Below are 13,791 nucleotides of genomic sequence, written 5' to 3'. Positions count from 1 at the left end.
TATCCTGTTTCCCTACACCAGAACTCTGACATTACTTGACCCGTTCCACCATGCCAAGATGAGACTCCAAATAATTTGCATCTGGAAGAGTGAGCAGGCACCACACTCCTGAATCCTTCCCACTTGAGAATTTTCCCACTGTCCTGTGCAAAAAGAGTTCTTGAGGTCAGAAGGTGTCCATGGGGACATTTCCCCAGCATCTTTAGCAGTTAGCTTCTACCTTCCGACACACAGATGGCTGAGTCTGCCTTGGTTTTCCTTTCAGAATCTCCCTTCCCCCGTTAGAACACATATAGACCATTTCCCAAAGTCCTTGAACTCAAATTTTTGTTCAGATACTCCAGTGAGGTTCATTTTAATAACTAGACCAATTCGACGTGTGTTGCTCTCTCTGCTGGCTCCAGAGTCGCCCCTGTGTTCCCGGGTGCTCTGTTCATGCCTCAAGTCCCACACTCATTTCCTGGGTCGACTTTGGTCCCCACTTACAATTTTGTTCCTCATATTCATTTCTTTAGAATTTCTTGATCTGATCTTCTATTCATGGCTACCATTTCCTTTTTTAGCTTTTGTAATGTGACAAGTGCGCTTTTCATCGAAACTCAGTCTTGTCTGCCTACAGCCATCACCTCCTCCAGATCCCGGGAGGATTGGCTTTAGATGGTTTTTTTTCCATCTCTTTTATAAAGCAACTGGAACTATTTGCTCTGGTTCCTTCCCTTAATGTCCTCTTTCCCCCACACTTCTGATTTCCATGTGCCTCACCATGGACGAGTTGCTATGCGGTGGTCCATTCTGACAGCTGAGAGTTGTTCTATCATCCATTGCAAAGGTTCTGGAAAGACTTGAGGGTCCTTGACAGACAAGGACAGAAGAGGGATGTTTGGCCTCGTGGCAGTCTTCAGAACACCTGAACCAAGTTTCACTTGCCTGTTTCCAGGGCTGTGTCTGGAGTGGCAGGTTACAAGTCACAAATAACCCCAGTGAGAATCTTGGAAATCTTCAGCCATGCAGTTTCCAAGGAGTCTCTGACTCTTCCCTGGGACTTGCCCCTGTTCTGGCCTTATCTCAAGCAGAGCTTATTCTGAGCTTTAACTGCTCTGATGAAAACCTTCCTTTCAATCTTGAGGCATTTACAGGGATGAAGGCTATGTTGTATCCTTCCTCAAGCCCACCTGGCCTGATCCAAGCATCCCCAAAACAACTCTACCCTTGCAAATTTTTCCCAGTTTCTGGCTCTGAGATACACTGCAGATCCCACATCAGGCCTTGGCACCTTTTATTGTAATTTGGGAGGGACAGGTAGGTTCAAAAGCACCAGTACCACCGAGGCTTCACTTTGCCAACTCGAAAATCAATCGGCTTTGAGGATTACCAAGCAAGATTCCTGAAATACAAAACACCTGCAGGCCAACATTCTTTTCAAAATGCCTACCAAGATAAAAGTCCCTAGACCACAACAAAAGGATTCCATGCAATCCACTGGGAAACTTCACATTCTGCATTTTTCTCCTGGCCAGTGGTGCAGCCTCTGAGAAGCCTACGGTGATGAAATCTCTTTATCTTTATTGAGACTGCTTCCCAAATGTGTTTTTGCAAAAGTAATTTTTTTCCCCTAAAATTTACAAATGTTCCTCAGGGAAGGCATTGGCGGCCTGCCGTGCGTGAGCAAGTGCCCTGAATCGCTTATAGCCAGAAGACAGTTGTCCCCCTTCTGCCTTTTGTTTTTGTGGAACATAAAAAGTATGTCTTAATTCATAGGAGGAGGTGAAGGCCAAGGACAGCCTCTTTCCAGAGAGACTGCAAAACAGCCCCACTTTGCACGCCTCTGCCCTGGGTTCCTGTAATCTTTGGTGAGGAATGAAGAAGCCTCCTTGGCCCGTGCGCCCCGTGCGGACCTTCCCTTCCAACAGCAGTTTCCAGTTCCATCTCATTTGCATTGTTTATAGTCTCCAGATTTATTCCTGGCTGACAGGAGGGAAGAGGCTATCCAAGGAGGGTGAGGTAATTTAATATGGGGTGAAATGAGCTTGTGAGGCTGATTAGGGAATCGCTAAAACCTGTTAGAATAGCTGGAATTAGTCTGTTTCTATTAAAAACCACTTTGCAGTTCCTGCCAGGAAGCACTCCCTCTTGACTCTTCTCCACTCACTCTGGCACCCAGCGGTGGCCCTGTGGCCCTCCTCCAGGCCTTGTTCCGTTCCCTGTGACACCGTTAAGCACATGGCATTGGAAGGTGCTGAATCTGTTTTCCCCATCGGCTGGTGAGCTCCAAAGACTAAGAACAGGCTTCTCCCTCCTCTGCAGCAGAGGGCCAGGCCCCTACCTGGTGCTTGTACCTAGAGGATGTCACAACCGGAGAGCCTGGGGCAGCATCGCGGGCCAGCACGCCTTCTGTCCTGAGGAAGGATGGTCTCCAGTCCTTCTGAATCATCGTTGAGCCCTGCATCTAGGCAGAGATCAGCACAGGGAGCGCTAGCTCAGCCCCAGGATGACCATACCTCCTATGTCAGTGCTGAGGGCGGCATAGCTGAGGTGGTCCTAGTGGCATTAGAAATAAGCCATAGGGAGCAGGCCAATAGGCAGCATTCCTTCAGGGCCTCCATTTCTGTTCCTTACTCTAGGTTCCTGCCTCGGTTTCCCCTGATGATGGATTGTGACTTGCAGTCCAGGTCAACCCTTTTCTCCCTAGGTTGCCTTTGGTCCTGGTGTCCATCACAACAGATGGAAAGAGGACACTGGTAAATCGAGTCTCTGTGTCGCGTACAGTGCTGATGCTTCCTGTCTGGTCCCCCACCAAACACCTATAGAGGCACTGTAGAATCAGGGTACTCACACCTATATCTCATAATAAGTGCAAAACATTGTTGCCTGAACTCCAGAGGGCCACAAGCTTGTGCCATCAACAGCAGAGTCAGGATTCTTGAGTCAGGATGCCCCTGGTGACCCCAGAGCTAAAGCCCATTACTAATAGCCATCAAGCCACACACAGTCCATCTTCCTTCCGACTGTATTGGTACCAAGCCCAATGGCCATTTTCCTTGAAGAATCCTTTCCTGAAGCCAGTTTTGTTCTTCAAGGGGTTCGTTGAAAGCCCCCAACAGACTGCCTCTGTCTCTAATATCCAAAGAGAATCTTGTCACCATCGTCCTAAATATGGATATCTGTACCACCACAAATGGAGAGCAAGTCGCAAGGCTCACCTAATGAACTCTGATGATTATCTCCAACAAATGTGGCTGCCAACCCTGCGTGCTCGGCCATAGATAACTTTCCCGAAGGTCTTTGTGAGTGACCAGGAGGCTCCAGGGAGAGGCAGGAAGATACGGGCAGCAAGCTACCCTGCAGCAGAAAAGTCCCTGCACCCTCCTCCCAGGAAGCTCTGGCCTCTCTGTCACACACCCTTCTTCACAGTCACCTTCTCCTGATGAGCCGGCCACTGTCGCGGATCCTGAGAGGCGATCACAGGAGCAATCAATCAACTAGCATGGTTTTCACACATGGCACTGGAGCGCTGTGACCTCGCTGACCTGCTAATGCTTAAACATCGTCAAAGCTGTGCTATGCCAAGATGCGCTTGACTGTATGGTAGGTGTCTGGACCTGCTTGCTCACTCTGCACTTGCCTTTATAACCATTTTTACATCCATTTGTCTCTCTGCTTTCAGGTTCTCCAAAAGGACATGACTGTAATATTAACACACACACACCAGCATAGTGCTCAGACTATGGTAGGAACTTGGGGTACTAACGCTTGGAAAACCCTGAGTTGTTGGTCAAGGGAATCCAAGAAACTCCCTAAAACTATATAGGTTATTGCCTTGTTTGCCTCCCAGGATGTGAAGGTAAGACTCTATTGCTAAAGATGCTGGACTTGGAAGAACAGAGCTAGAACTGACCTGAAGGTCTCCTCTGAAAAGCAATTCAAAGTCCTAAAATCACGACAACGACCAGCACAGGAAGATCTACTCAAGGGTGCAATAGTAGCGCTAACGTTTGGACAGTAATAACCAAGCACCTAAATAAGGCCCATTCAATAGGAGGGAAAGCATGGCTGGTACATGACCAACTATCTGTGACTGATAAGGTCATGGGCCCTAGAGAAGAACCTACTACAGCCATGCTCCTAAACCAGCATAATTTCTCAACCTACATATCCATCTTTAGAGCCACAGATAAATGTATCTCTCACCCCCAATCAAAGAAGCTTTTCTTCAGCAGGCAAAGAGCTGTCACAGAAATCCACAACCAGTCAAAATGCAGAAAGCAATTGACTGTGGGGTGCCCATCTCTGATGGCTGCATCTACAGTCCAACCCTTATACCTAAGGCTCAGGGAACACTGCAGTAAAGGGGGATGCAAGGGATGTAAGAACCAAAGGACCAGGATGTCTGCTATGAGAGAGCATCTTTTATCTATGACAGAGTTGCACCCTAAAAATGTTTTTTCCCAATGAATATTTATTTATTAAGACCACAGATGGTAAGGGTAGAGCTTGGAAATGCCTGCCATGAATGATACCCTACAGTCCTCAGTCCGGACCCCAGCCTCACTCCTCCTCTGCTGGGAGCATTTCAGACTTACGTCATTTTCTACGATTACACAGTATCCTGAACGGTAGTGGTAAGCTTGTTCCAAAGTGGTAGTCCACTCAGAAAGTGGGAGAAAGTGCAGCGATCGTCTCAGCGGGTGGGAATTTTGCTTTGTTTTTCTTTCACACCCATGAAGTCTTAACAATATGGTTGCCAAAACAAGACAGGCACAGTGACAATACCAGATGACATCCCAACATGGATGGGGGAATACGTTTAGCAAGTGTAAAAAAGTGCAAGCATATATGGGGATTATTTTGAATCACTATGAAGAAACAAAAAGAAGATAAAATATGTGAGATTTTATATATATATATATACATACATATATATATATATATATATATGTATATATATATCCTTGCCGAGTGGTGGTGGCGTGCACCTTTAATCCCAGTACTCAGCAGGCAGAGGCAGGTGAATCTCTGTGAGTTCGAGGCCAACCTGAAATACAAGAGCTAGTTCCAAAGCTACAGAGAAACCCTGTACCAATAAATCAATCAATAAATAAACACCTTGCCCTGTGCCTTGAGAGGATGAGTCAATATTTCTAAGACATCATTTCTCTTGAAAGTAAATTATAAATTTAACCAGGCCTATTAACGATGTCATCAAACTATTTTATGAAGTTAGGTAAGTTGATGCTAAGTTTCTTTCATGTGGAAAAACACATTAAGAGTAGCCAAGAAAACCCTACAGGGGATGTACCGGAAGACATTAGAACACAGGGCAGTGCCTGTAGTTCAGGTAGCATGGCACTGGGGCTGGGCCGGATTAGTGACTGGTGGAATAGAAAAGAAAGTCCTTAATTAGACCCAATCATGCATGGGGACTTGTCACAGGATGAAAGTGGTATCTCAGATCACTCTACTTTAAGTATCGGTAGGACAACTGAAGAGTCGCATATTTGAAGACAAACATGGGTATCCATCTCATACCCTACGCAAGAGTAATTGAGTGTCTGAGTAGCCAAATGTAAACGTTGAGGCCAGGAAAGCACCGGGGGAAGCAAGGAGGAGCCATTTTAATCTCTGCAGAAGAAGCAGCTAACAGTGGCTCAGACACATCATCATAAGCAAAGGTAGAAGACAGAGGACCACGTGGGAGAACATACTTATAGCATCTTTCTTGCAGAGACAGCTCTTTTAAAACAAGACCCCACATGATAGTGTGAAGCTATAATCCTATCTCTCAGGAGGTGGAGACAGAAGGATAAGAAGTTCAAAGTCATCCTTGTCTTCATACGATGTTCAAAACCATCCTGGGATATAGCAAACCTGTCTCATAAACAACACTGGGAAACAGGTAATCAAAATTCCAACAGAACAGTGGGGAAGAACCTGAACAGACAGTTCATTAAAACTCCAAATGCAAAAGCTGTTCCAAACATAAAGTGGTGTTCAAACGTAACGCTGATGACTGAAATGCAAATTAAGACATCTATTCTCACCTGTCAAACTGACAGAAACTGACGGCACATTCTGTTGGCCAAGAACATGGAGGAACAGACTTTCAGACATCAGTGGCTGGAATGCAAACTGGTACAGCCCGTCTGGAGGGAATTTTATCAAAACGGGAAGAATATCTAAAGTTGACTCAGCATTCCCATTTCTAGAGAACTGGTACCCTACAGGTACAACTCCAATGATAAAAAAAATAATACATGCTAGAATTGTCATTGTTTCTAATTCCACAACACTTGAGAACACCTCACCATTCACACACGAGAGATGGTTGGGTAAGCATGGCGCATCAACACAATTAAGGGCTATGCAGTTCTGAAAATGAACTGGGGAAGAGCTAGCTCTGTGGACAAATATGAAGAAGGGTTTCTAAGATGTACTGTGTATGTCTGTATATATGTGTGTTCATGTATGTAAGTATATGAATGTGGAGGCCAAAGGGCAGCCTCAGGTGTTGTTCCTTGGGTATCATTCACTATGTTTGAATGTTTGCTTGTTTGTGAAAGAGTCTCTCAATGGCCTGGAACTCACCAAGTAATCTAAGCTGGCTTGTTGGCAAGCCCCAGAGGATCTGCTCATTTTTGCCTCTTCAGTGCTGGGATGACACGTGTGCACCAACAGATATGGTGTCGTATGATTTTAATCTCAACATTCAAGAAGCGGAGACAGAAAGATCTCTGTAACTTTGAGGCCAGCCTGGTTTACATAGCAAGCTTCAGGACAGTCAAGGCTGCATAGTGAGACCTTGCTTTAAACAAACGAGCCAATAAAAGCCAACAACAAGAACAAAAAATGACCAACAAGTGCACGCCGCCTCTGATGGTCTTTGGTTCCTGGTCAAGGGAAAGGAGAATTGTTTGCAATGTCAACAAAACCGACTTAGTCCTTCCTATTGGTGTTCCATTCCAACTCTCTCAGCGAGATTGGGCATACGTAGAGATGAGCGATTGCGTCTTACCCTCCATTACTGCCTCTGTGCCATCCACAGATGCAGAGGGTGATGGACCACGAAATCATCAGGCACTGTCAGGCAGGGAGGCACAGGAAGCGGCGTGGGGCAGCTGAGCAGCTGGCTAGCTTCCCGGCTCTGAGTGACAGCAATGGATCTGTAGTCTCCGTTGCGTGTATGAAATCATGGGTGCTTTCCCCACTTAGCCAATAACTTTGGGCTTGTTGATGATGCTGGCATGTCTCATTTCAGGAATGACCATCCCCGAAGAAGACGCTGATGTAGGGCAAGGCAGTAAATATTGCCTTGTGGCCATTGGGAGGCTCCAGGTAAGCAAAAAGCCTGTCGTTTTCATCTTCAATGAGGGCCTGTTACTGCGAGAAACAAGAGACTGAGTTTGGGTGCCTCTTCATTTGGAAGTACCGTGTACTCAGTATTTGTGGGGTTTTGTGCCTCACTCTGGGTAAGGATAAGGCTGAGCCTGGAGATAAAAGGAGGTTACCATGAACAATACACCACCGAGGCCTTGCTGTGCTGAGGGTTAACAGACCTCTCTCCCACCTACAGGTTACTGCAGCGGTGAGTTCCTCCAGAAGTCACATCCTTGCTAACTACCTTTAAAGTCTCCCACGGCCTTGTGGGACAAAGTTCAAACTCATCATTCCAAACTCCTCTCCTTCCCTTCTTCCCATCTCACCACATCCTCTTACCAAACCACACTGTTCCCTTCCCATGACGCCACCACTTGGTTCCCCACCTCCATGGGTGTTTTCAAGCTGTTTCTTCTACCTTGCATTTCTTAATTGCCATCCTGATTTCAGAATTCCTTCTGGTGTACTTCCTGCCTTCACATCCCTTGAGACCCTAACTCAGTACCAATCTTCTTAATTCCACTAGACGATGCCGCTTCCCACTGTGCTCCCTCACAACACACAGTTCCCACCTCAACTTCATTTGCCTGCCATTTTCTGTGGTTCGCTGAGGGTATGCTTGTACCTGACAAGGTCCTCTGGGGGCAGGGACCCTGTCCTGTTAAAAGCGAATTCACTTGAGGCTGGAGAGATGGCTCAGTGTTAAGAGAGTTTGACTATTCTTCCAGAGGACCTAGGTTTGATTCCCAGCACCCACATGACAGCTCACAACTGTCTGCAACTCCAATCCCAAGGGGGATTGATGCCCTCTTCCTCAGGCACCAAGCACAAAGGTGGTACATAGACATACATGCAGGCCAAACACTCGTACACATTAAGTAAATAAATAAAACTTAAATGTTTTAATTTACCTGGTATCTGCTATACAGTAGCCACTTAGTCAACTGGCTCATTCATTCTTCCTTTGACATTCACGGTATTTTCCAAACTGATGAAGGGAGGCATGGTTGACATAATCCAGAAGGCTCGTGTTTCACATCCTTGGTCTCTTAAATCTGGCCATTTTCAAACAACTGAATAAGCGGTTTATTCACTTCAAACAAACACTGGGTCTTCACTGGGGTGTAAAATAAGAATGGCTGGGTTAATTCAGTCCAGAAATACGTACCTTTTGAGTCTCTACACCAGTTACAAAGGGGAAGAAGAGAGAGGGAGAAAGTGGCAGCCGTGACTGAACGCCAGCCACTTGCCAGCATAGCGGGCAGTATCTCTTTTGGCATCACAATTATAAATTGTTCTAATTATCATTATTCCCACTGACTAATAAGGGAACGAGTGCTCAGAAATGTAAAGAAAATGGCCAAGCATTGGTTAAACCCCCCACGCTCATCTTTCCAGTGGCACAGAAGGATTTGTGTGTGAGCTTCAAGGTCCTCACCTGCGCCGTAATCCACCCTCTCTGTTCCAGGTGACCAGCTCTCCTGTGTGCATGGACATGAGCGGCATGTCGGTGCCCACAGAGTTCCTGTCCCGGCATAACTCCGATGGGGTCATCACATTCGTGGACCCGAGATGCATCAGCGTGATTGGCTACCAACCCCAGGTCAGTGGCTAGCCCTGAGCTCCCAAAAGCTGGTGGAAGATTTAGCTTCCCTCAAAATGTGTGCATCTTCCATGTTCAAGGTTCAGCGCAATGACCTCTTGGAGATGTCACGTCGGGGTCGAGATTCTCGGTTTGTCTAAACTGACACCCTTCCCAAGGAAAACTGTTCATCGTAAGACAGCACCATGTTCAGTGGACTGCTTGTCTCCGGTCCTAGCCTTTCCGTGGCTCTCACTGAGTTTTCACAAAGGAGAGGGAGTTGAGTCTGTGTCACGATCTTGTCTGTGTCACGATGCCCCAGGGATGTTGCTTTATCCTTTGGAGAAACCTTTCTACTTGAGGCATAGTTTTCAGGTCTTTGCTCCAGATCCTTCCTGAAAAATCAGTGGCATGGGAAACACAGGAAGGCAGGAGCCAACCAGGTGAAGCCAAGGAACCTCAATCACTTGTAGTGAAAAGTGAGCTGTGTCCTAAACCTAAGGATCTCTACCAGAGGAGACACTAAGGGACAGTGTGGGAGGATGGAGATGTTACCAACTGATTTCCTAGGGGTGATCATATTTTGGCTTTGTAGTATGCTGACATTTATTATATTCATGATAAAAGACTTTGGTTTTTGTTTTGCTTTGTTTTGTTTTGATTCTGCTCCCATTCACTGTAAAACACCCGAGTTGGAGATGAAGACTGGATCTTTCAAATAACACCTGGGCTAGTGAAGGTCATTAACGAACAGGCTTGAGGCAAGCCCAGCTCTGTGGCCTAGTTCCGCCACTCGTTTCCATCCTTACGCGGTTTTAGTTTCCGTGGGCAGCAATGTCTGTTCTTGAGCTTACTTTGGATGTTTTCAAAAATATGTCGATTGCAGTTTGCCTCTCCCAAGCAAACAGGAAGAAAGCCGTGTTGTGAAGCTGCTGATCTAGCACCCAGGCAAAATTAGAAACCAGTGAGGACTGAGCCAGGGGGATTTTAGAATGGATGCAGACAGGAGGAGGGCCGTTTTATGTTTAAGACTTTAGTGGGCAGGCAAGAGGAGGTGGGTATGTAAGCAATATCGCAGGGATGTAAGCAACACCTTTGTCTCCAGGATGGTGGGGGGGGTAAGAGATGGAGAGTGGCCTTTGGGGTTATTAAAACTATCTGTCCCCTTTAGGACCTCCTGGGAAAGGATATTTTGGAATTCTGCCACCCTGAGGATCAGAGCCACCTACGGGAGAGCTTCCAGCAGGTATTGCCCATGGCTGCTACAGCTGCTGCTGCCTAGCAACTTACCTGGTGGGGAGGCAAGGCAAGAGGAATGGAGGCTACTGTGAGCTACCAGGCTGAGAGTGCCCTGCTATAATGTCACACACCCACTCTGGGCAAGAGTTCAGGCAAAGGGAGTGAGATACATGAGGAAGTTATTGCTGTTGCTATATGGCAGGAAAGGAAGAGTGTCCCCAAGCACCAAGTCTAGAGAGGGTAACTGGGGAGAAGAGCCAGCTCCCAGGGAAGGGATCAGCTGACATGAGTTGTCAAGGGACAGCACAGAAGACATTGGAGATCATGCCAGAAGGAGGGGCCATGCCAGACATGCCAGTGTGGCCTGCCTGCTAGGGGGATCCTCAGAAGTTCCCGAGTCTGACAAGGTGGAAGTAGCAGGTGGTGAGACCAGCCAGCTCGGGTCTGGGGTCTCCTGTGCAGCTCTGTAGAGCCTCAGTTCTTTCCCAGGTCACAAGATGTTAAGTAGCAATTATTCTGAATGTGTAAGCAGAACAAAGCTCTGAAGGGCAGCTTGGGAAGCCCAGGGACACAGACACACACACACACACACACACACACACACACACACACACACACAAGAAATGAAAGATAAGCCAGACCTTTAAAATGAGCGATGGGTCCCAAAGCTGTGCAAAACCTTTGAGAGTCAGATACGGAAGGCAACCTAAGGAGAGAATCACTCAGATGGGGAGAGTGGGGGAGAGGCAGCCTGGCAGGATGGTCACCATAAGAATGGTACCGTGTGCATCATTCCTGTCACTCCGTAACCAACACCCCTAGCGTGAGTCCCAGGAGGAAGGTGGCAGGAGTTAGGAGAGGCTCACTGAGGCAAAGGGACAGAGTGTCACACTTCAGCAAGTTAGAGCTAATTCAGAAGGAGGGCTGTGGCTCCTGAGCTGGCCGGGGGGGAGGGGAGAACTCTCTCGGGGGCGGGGTTGTTAAAAATGAACATAAGCAACTCTGTTGTCGTCTGTCTGGAGGGTGGGCTTACAGGGGAAGGCTCCCCCCATCTGCAGAAACCTGGGCCTCTGGTTTCACACCTACCTGGGTGGCACTGGGTTGGGGGGTCTTCCTTCTTGACCTCAGTTCTGTTCTGACGTCACTCCTTCCCACACAGGCTTCCTTTCCTTTCCCTAGCCCCGCCTGGTTGGCTGCTTCACACTTTTCTGCAGCCGGGGAGGACATCAACCAGAGAACTTCTTCCTCCTAAACTCAACTGCCGGTTGGCCCCAGCCTACTTGTCCTCCAGCTTCCTGCCTGCCTCCTTCCAGGCAGCTCTTCACCTCTTCATCCGATGGCCCAGGGTCCTCCACACCCACCACATGGCAGCCTCTCTCTCACACCACTCCTAGCTCAGCATCCCTTAGGGCACAGAACCGCATGGCAGGTCCTCCTAGAACAAGACACCATGATGTCTCCCTGTCCCGCCTAACCCTCCTAACTGACTGTGGCAGTTGTTCGCTCTCTCTCTCTCCGTCTTTCTCTCTCTCTCTCCCTCTCGGTCTCTCTCTCTCTCTCTGTATCTCGATCTCGCTCTCTTCCTCTCTTCTCTCTCTCTCTCTCTCAATCTCTCTCCGTCTCTCTCTCTTCTCTCTCTCTCATCTCTCTCTCTCTCTCATCTCTCCTCATCGTCTCTCTCTCTGTTGTCCTCTTCTACTCAAGCCTTTGTAAAAATAAAACAGGGTTTGCCAGCCCATGGTCCACGTAGCTAACGTGAGTCAAATGTGTTTCTTCGTCATAAGCTTCATGGCTCGCTGGCAAGCCTGATCCCATTCCATGCTCCTTTGGACATGATTCTTAGGTCCTCACTGGCTTCTCTTGCCTTCTTGAACTTCTCTTTTCCGTCTTCTGGCTATGACTGAGCCATTCCCTGGCTGGAATATGACCTTCTGCTCTTCACATGACTGACAGCTCTCAACCCGTGTCATCCGTCAGATCTTTCCAGTGGCTAAGAAAGAGGTCTGATCTTCCTCTACCCCTTGTTTCTCCTTTACCACGTGTCGTTTCTTCTGTCAATTTCCTCTTTTTTCATCTCTTTCACTGGAACGTGGCTTGACTGTGGGCAGACCCCCATGCCCGTACTTGTGAGCATCATCTCCGTGAGGGTGGATTTGAACCAAGCTGCCTAAGCAGATCAGAACATACAACAGCTGACTCCCATTTGGGGAAAAGGTGGGAATCGGAATGGGGTGACTTTACCAGGATGCTTTGTGCCACGTTTACTAAGTGTGCAGAAGTGAGGGTGACTTTGCCTAGCCAGCTTTGGGCTCTGTGGGTTTCATCTTTCTGGGTGTATGATTGTGAGTCTCTCGTGGTGATGGATCTCCCATTCTGTTTCCAGAATCTATCCAGATCCTTCTTCATGTGTTTTTCCATGGAATCCCCAACCCTATCCCATAAATACTGTCCTCATGTTTTTCCTAGTAGTCAATGGGACTAAGAGTATCATCCACTACCCCTGCCATCATGATGAAGCATGTCTAAACAGAAAGAGTGGGTGTGGATTAGAAGCCTGCTCTAAGTTTCTCTCTTCTGTTTGACCTCTTGGCAAACTGACCGAAAAGCAGATTCTGGGAGCGGATTCACTTTACCGCCCCCCTGGGAAGGTACACTAACACCACACTAAATTCAGAACTTGTGTGTGTGTTCTATGGGCTTCCTGTCTGGGCAGTTCAGTGCTATTGTTTCAAACCAAGGCTCAAGGGCTGACTCAGCTTTCTCAAGAACAAACCACTTCCCTTTATCAACATTGGTCCCCCTTCATTGTTGGTGGCCAGTGCCCAAAGAACACAAACTCGGGCCAAGTCTGGGTGTGCCTTGGGATGTCTTGACGGCTGTACAGTTGCTGCCCGTGTGTCCTGGACCTGAGCCAGGGCTTCCCCCTCTGATGCCACAGCCTTGGTTTCCCTTTCACTCAGGGATGAGGTAGCTGGTCTCAATACACGTTGTCGAAGCTGGCTACCAGGGTGAGATGTTCAACTCCTTTTTGTCCCCAAACCTGCGAGGTTCCCGTGGCATCTGTAGTTTACACCGTCAAATGTGACAGGATGGAGTGGAGCCCCGGTGAGATGGGAGTGGATGCTCTGGAGGCCCTGGTTCTGCTGTTATGACCCAGGGCAGGATGGATGGCAGGCGATGGTGATGATGATGGTTTGTGGTCCTCACTCATGATGATGGTGTTGGTCGTAATGGTAGTAATAGTGATAACGGTCATAATGGTAATGACTAGGATGGTGCTGATGGTTGTACTAGTAATAGCTTTGACTGTGGTAATTATAGATGATGATGATGATGATGATAATGGTGGTGATTGTGGTGATGATGTTGACGGCAATAACTGTGATGGTGATAATAGTGATTGCAGTGGCGATAATGATGGTGGCAGTGATGGCTGTAATGGTAATAGTAATGATTATGATGCCGATGATGGTAGTGGTCACGTTATAAGGATAATGGAAATAATTGTGATTGTCATGGTGATGGTAATTAGTGTGATGAGACACTGACAATGATTGTGAGGTGATGGTAATAGTAACGACTGTACGGGTGATGGCTGT

The 13,791-nt window shown here is 47.5% G+C and overlaps 1 protein-coding gene across 5 annotated transcripts in view; it reads left to right on the top strand.

The window, feature by feature from the left end:
• Arnt2 (aryl hydrocarbon receptor nuclear translocator 2) overlaps positions 1-13,791 on the top strand; it is a 142,580-nt gene that overhangs the window by 98,679 nt on the left and 30,110 nt on the right. For all 5 annotated transcript variants that reach the window (XM_038313596.1, XM_038313597.1, XM_038313598.1 and 2 more), the window contains 3 exons: positions 7,253-7,329; positions 8,840-8,974; positions 10,125-10,199. In XM_038313596.1, coding sequence (XP_038169524.1) covers positions 7,253-7,329; positions 8,840-8,974; positions 10,125-10,199 — 287 coding nt within the window. The remainder of the gene's footprint in view (positions 1-7,252; positions 7,330-8,839; positions 8,975-10,124; positions 10,200-13,791) is intronic.

Source organism: Arvicola amphibius, chromosome 12, assembly GCF_903992535.2.
Source record: "Arvicola amphibius chromosome 12, mArvAmp1.2, whole genome shotgun sequence".
In the NCBI taxonomy this organism is placed as follows: Eukaryota; Metazoa; Chordata; class Mammalia; order Rodentia; family Cricetidae; genus Arvicola; species Arvicola amphibius.
Note: the sequence above shows the minus strand (reverse complement) of the source record. Positions and strands in the feature narration are given on the sequence as shown.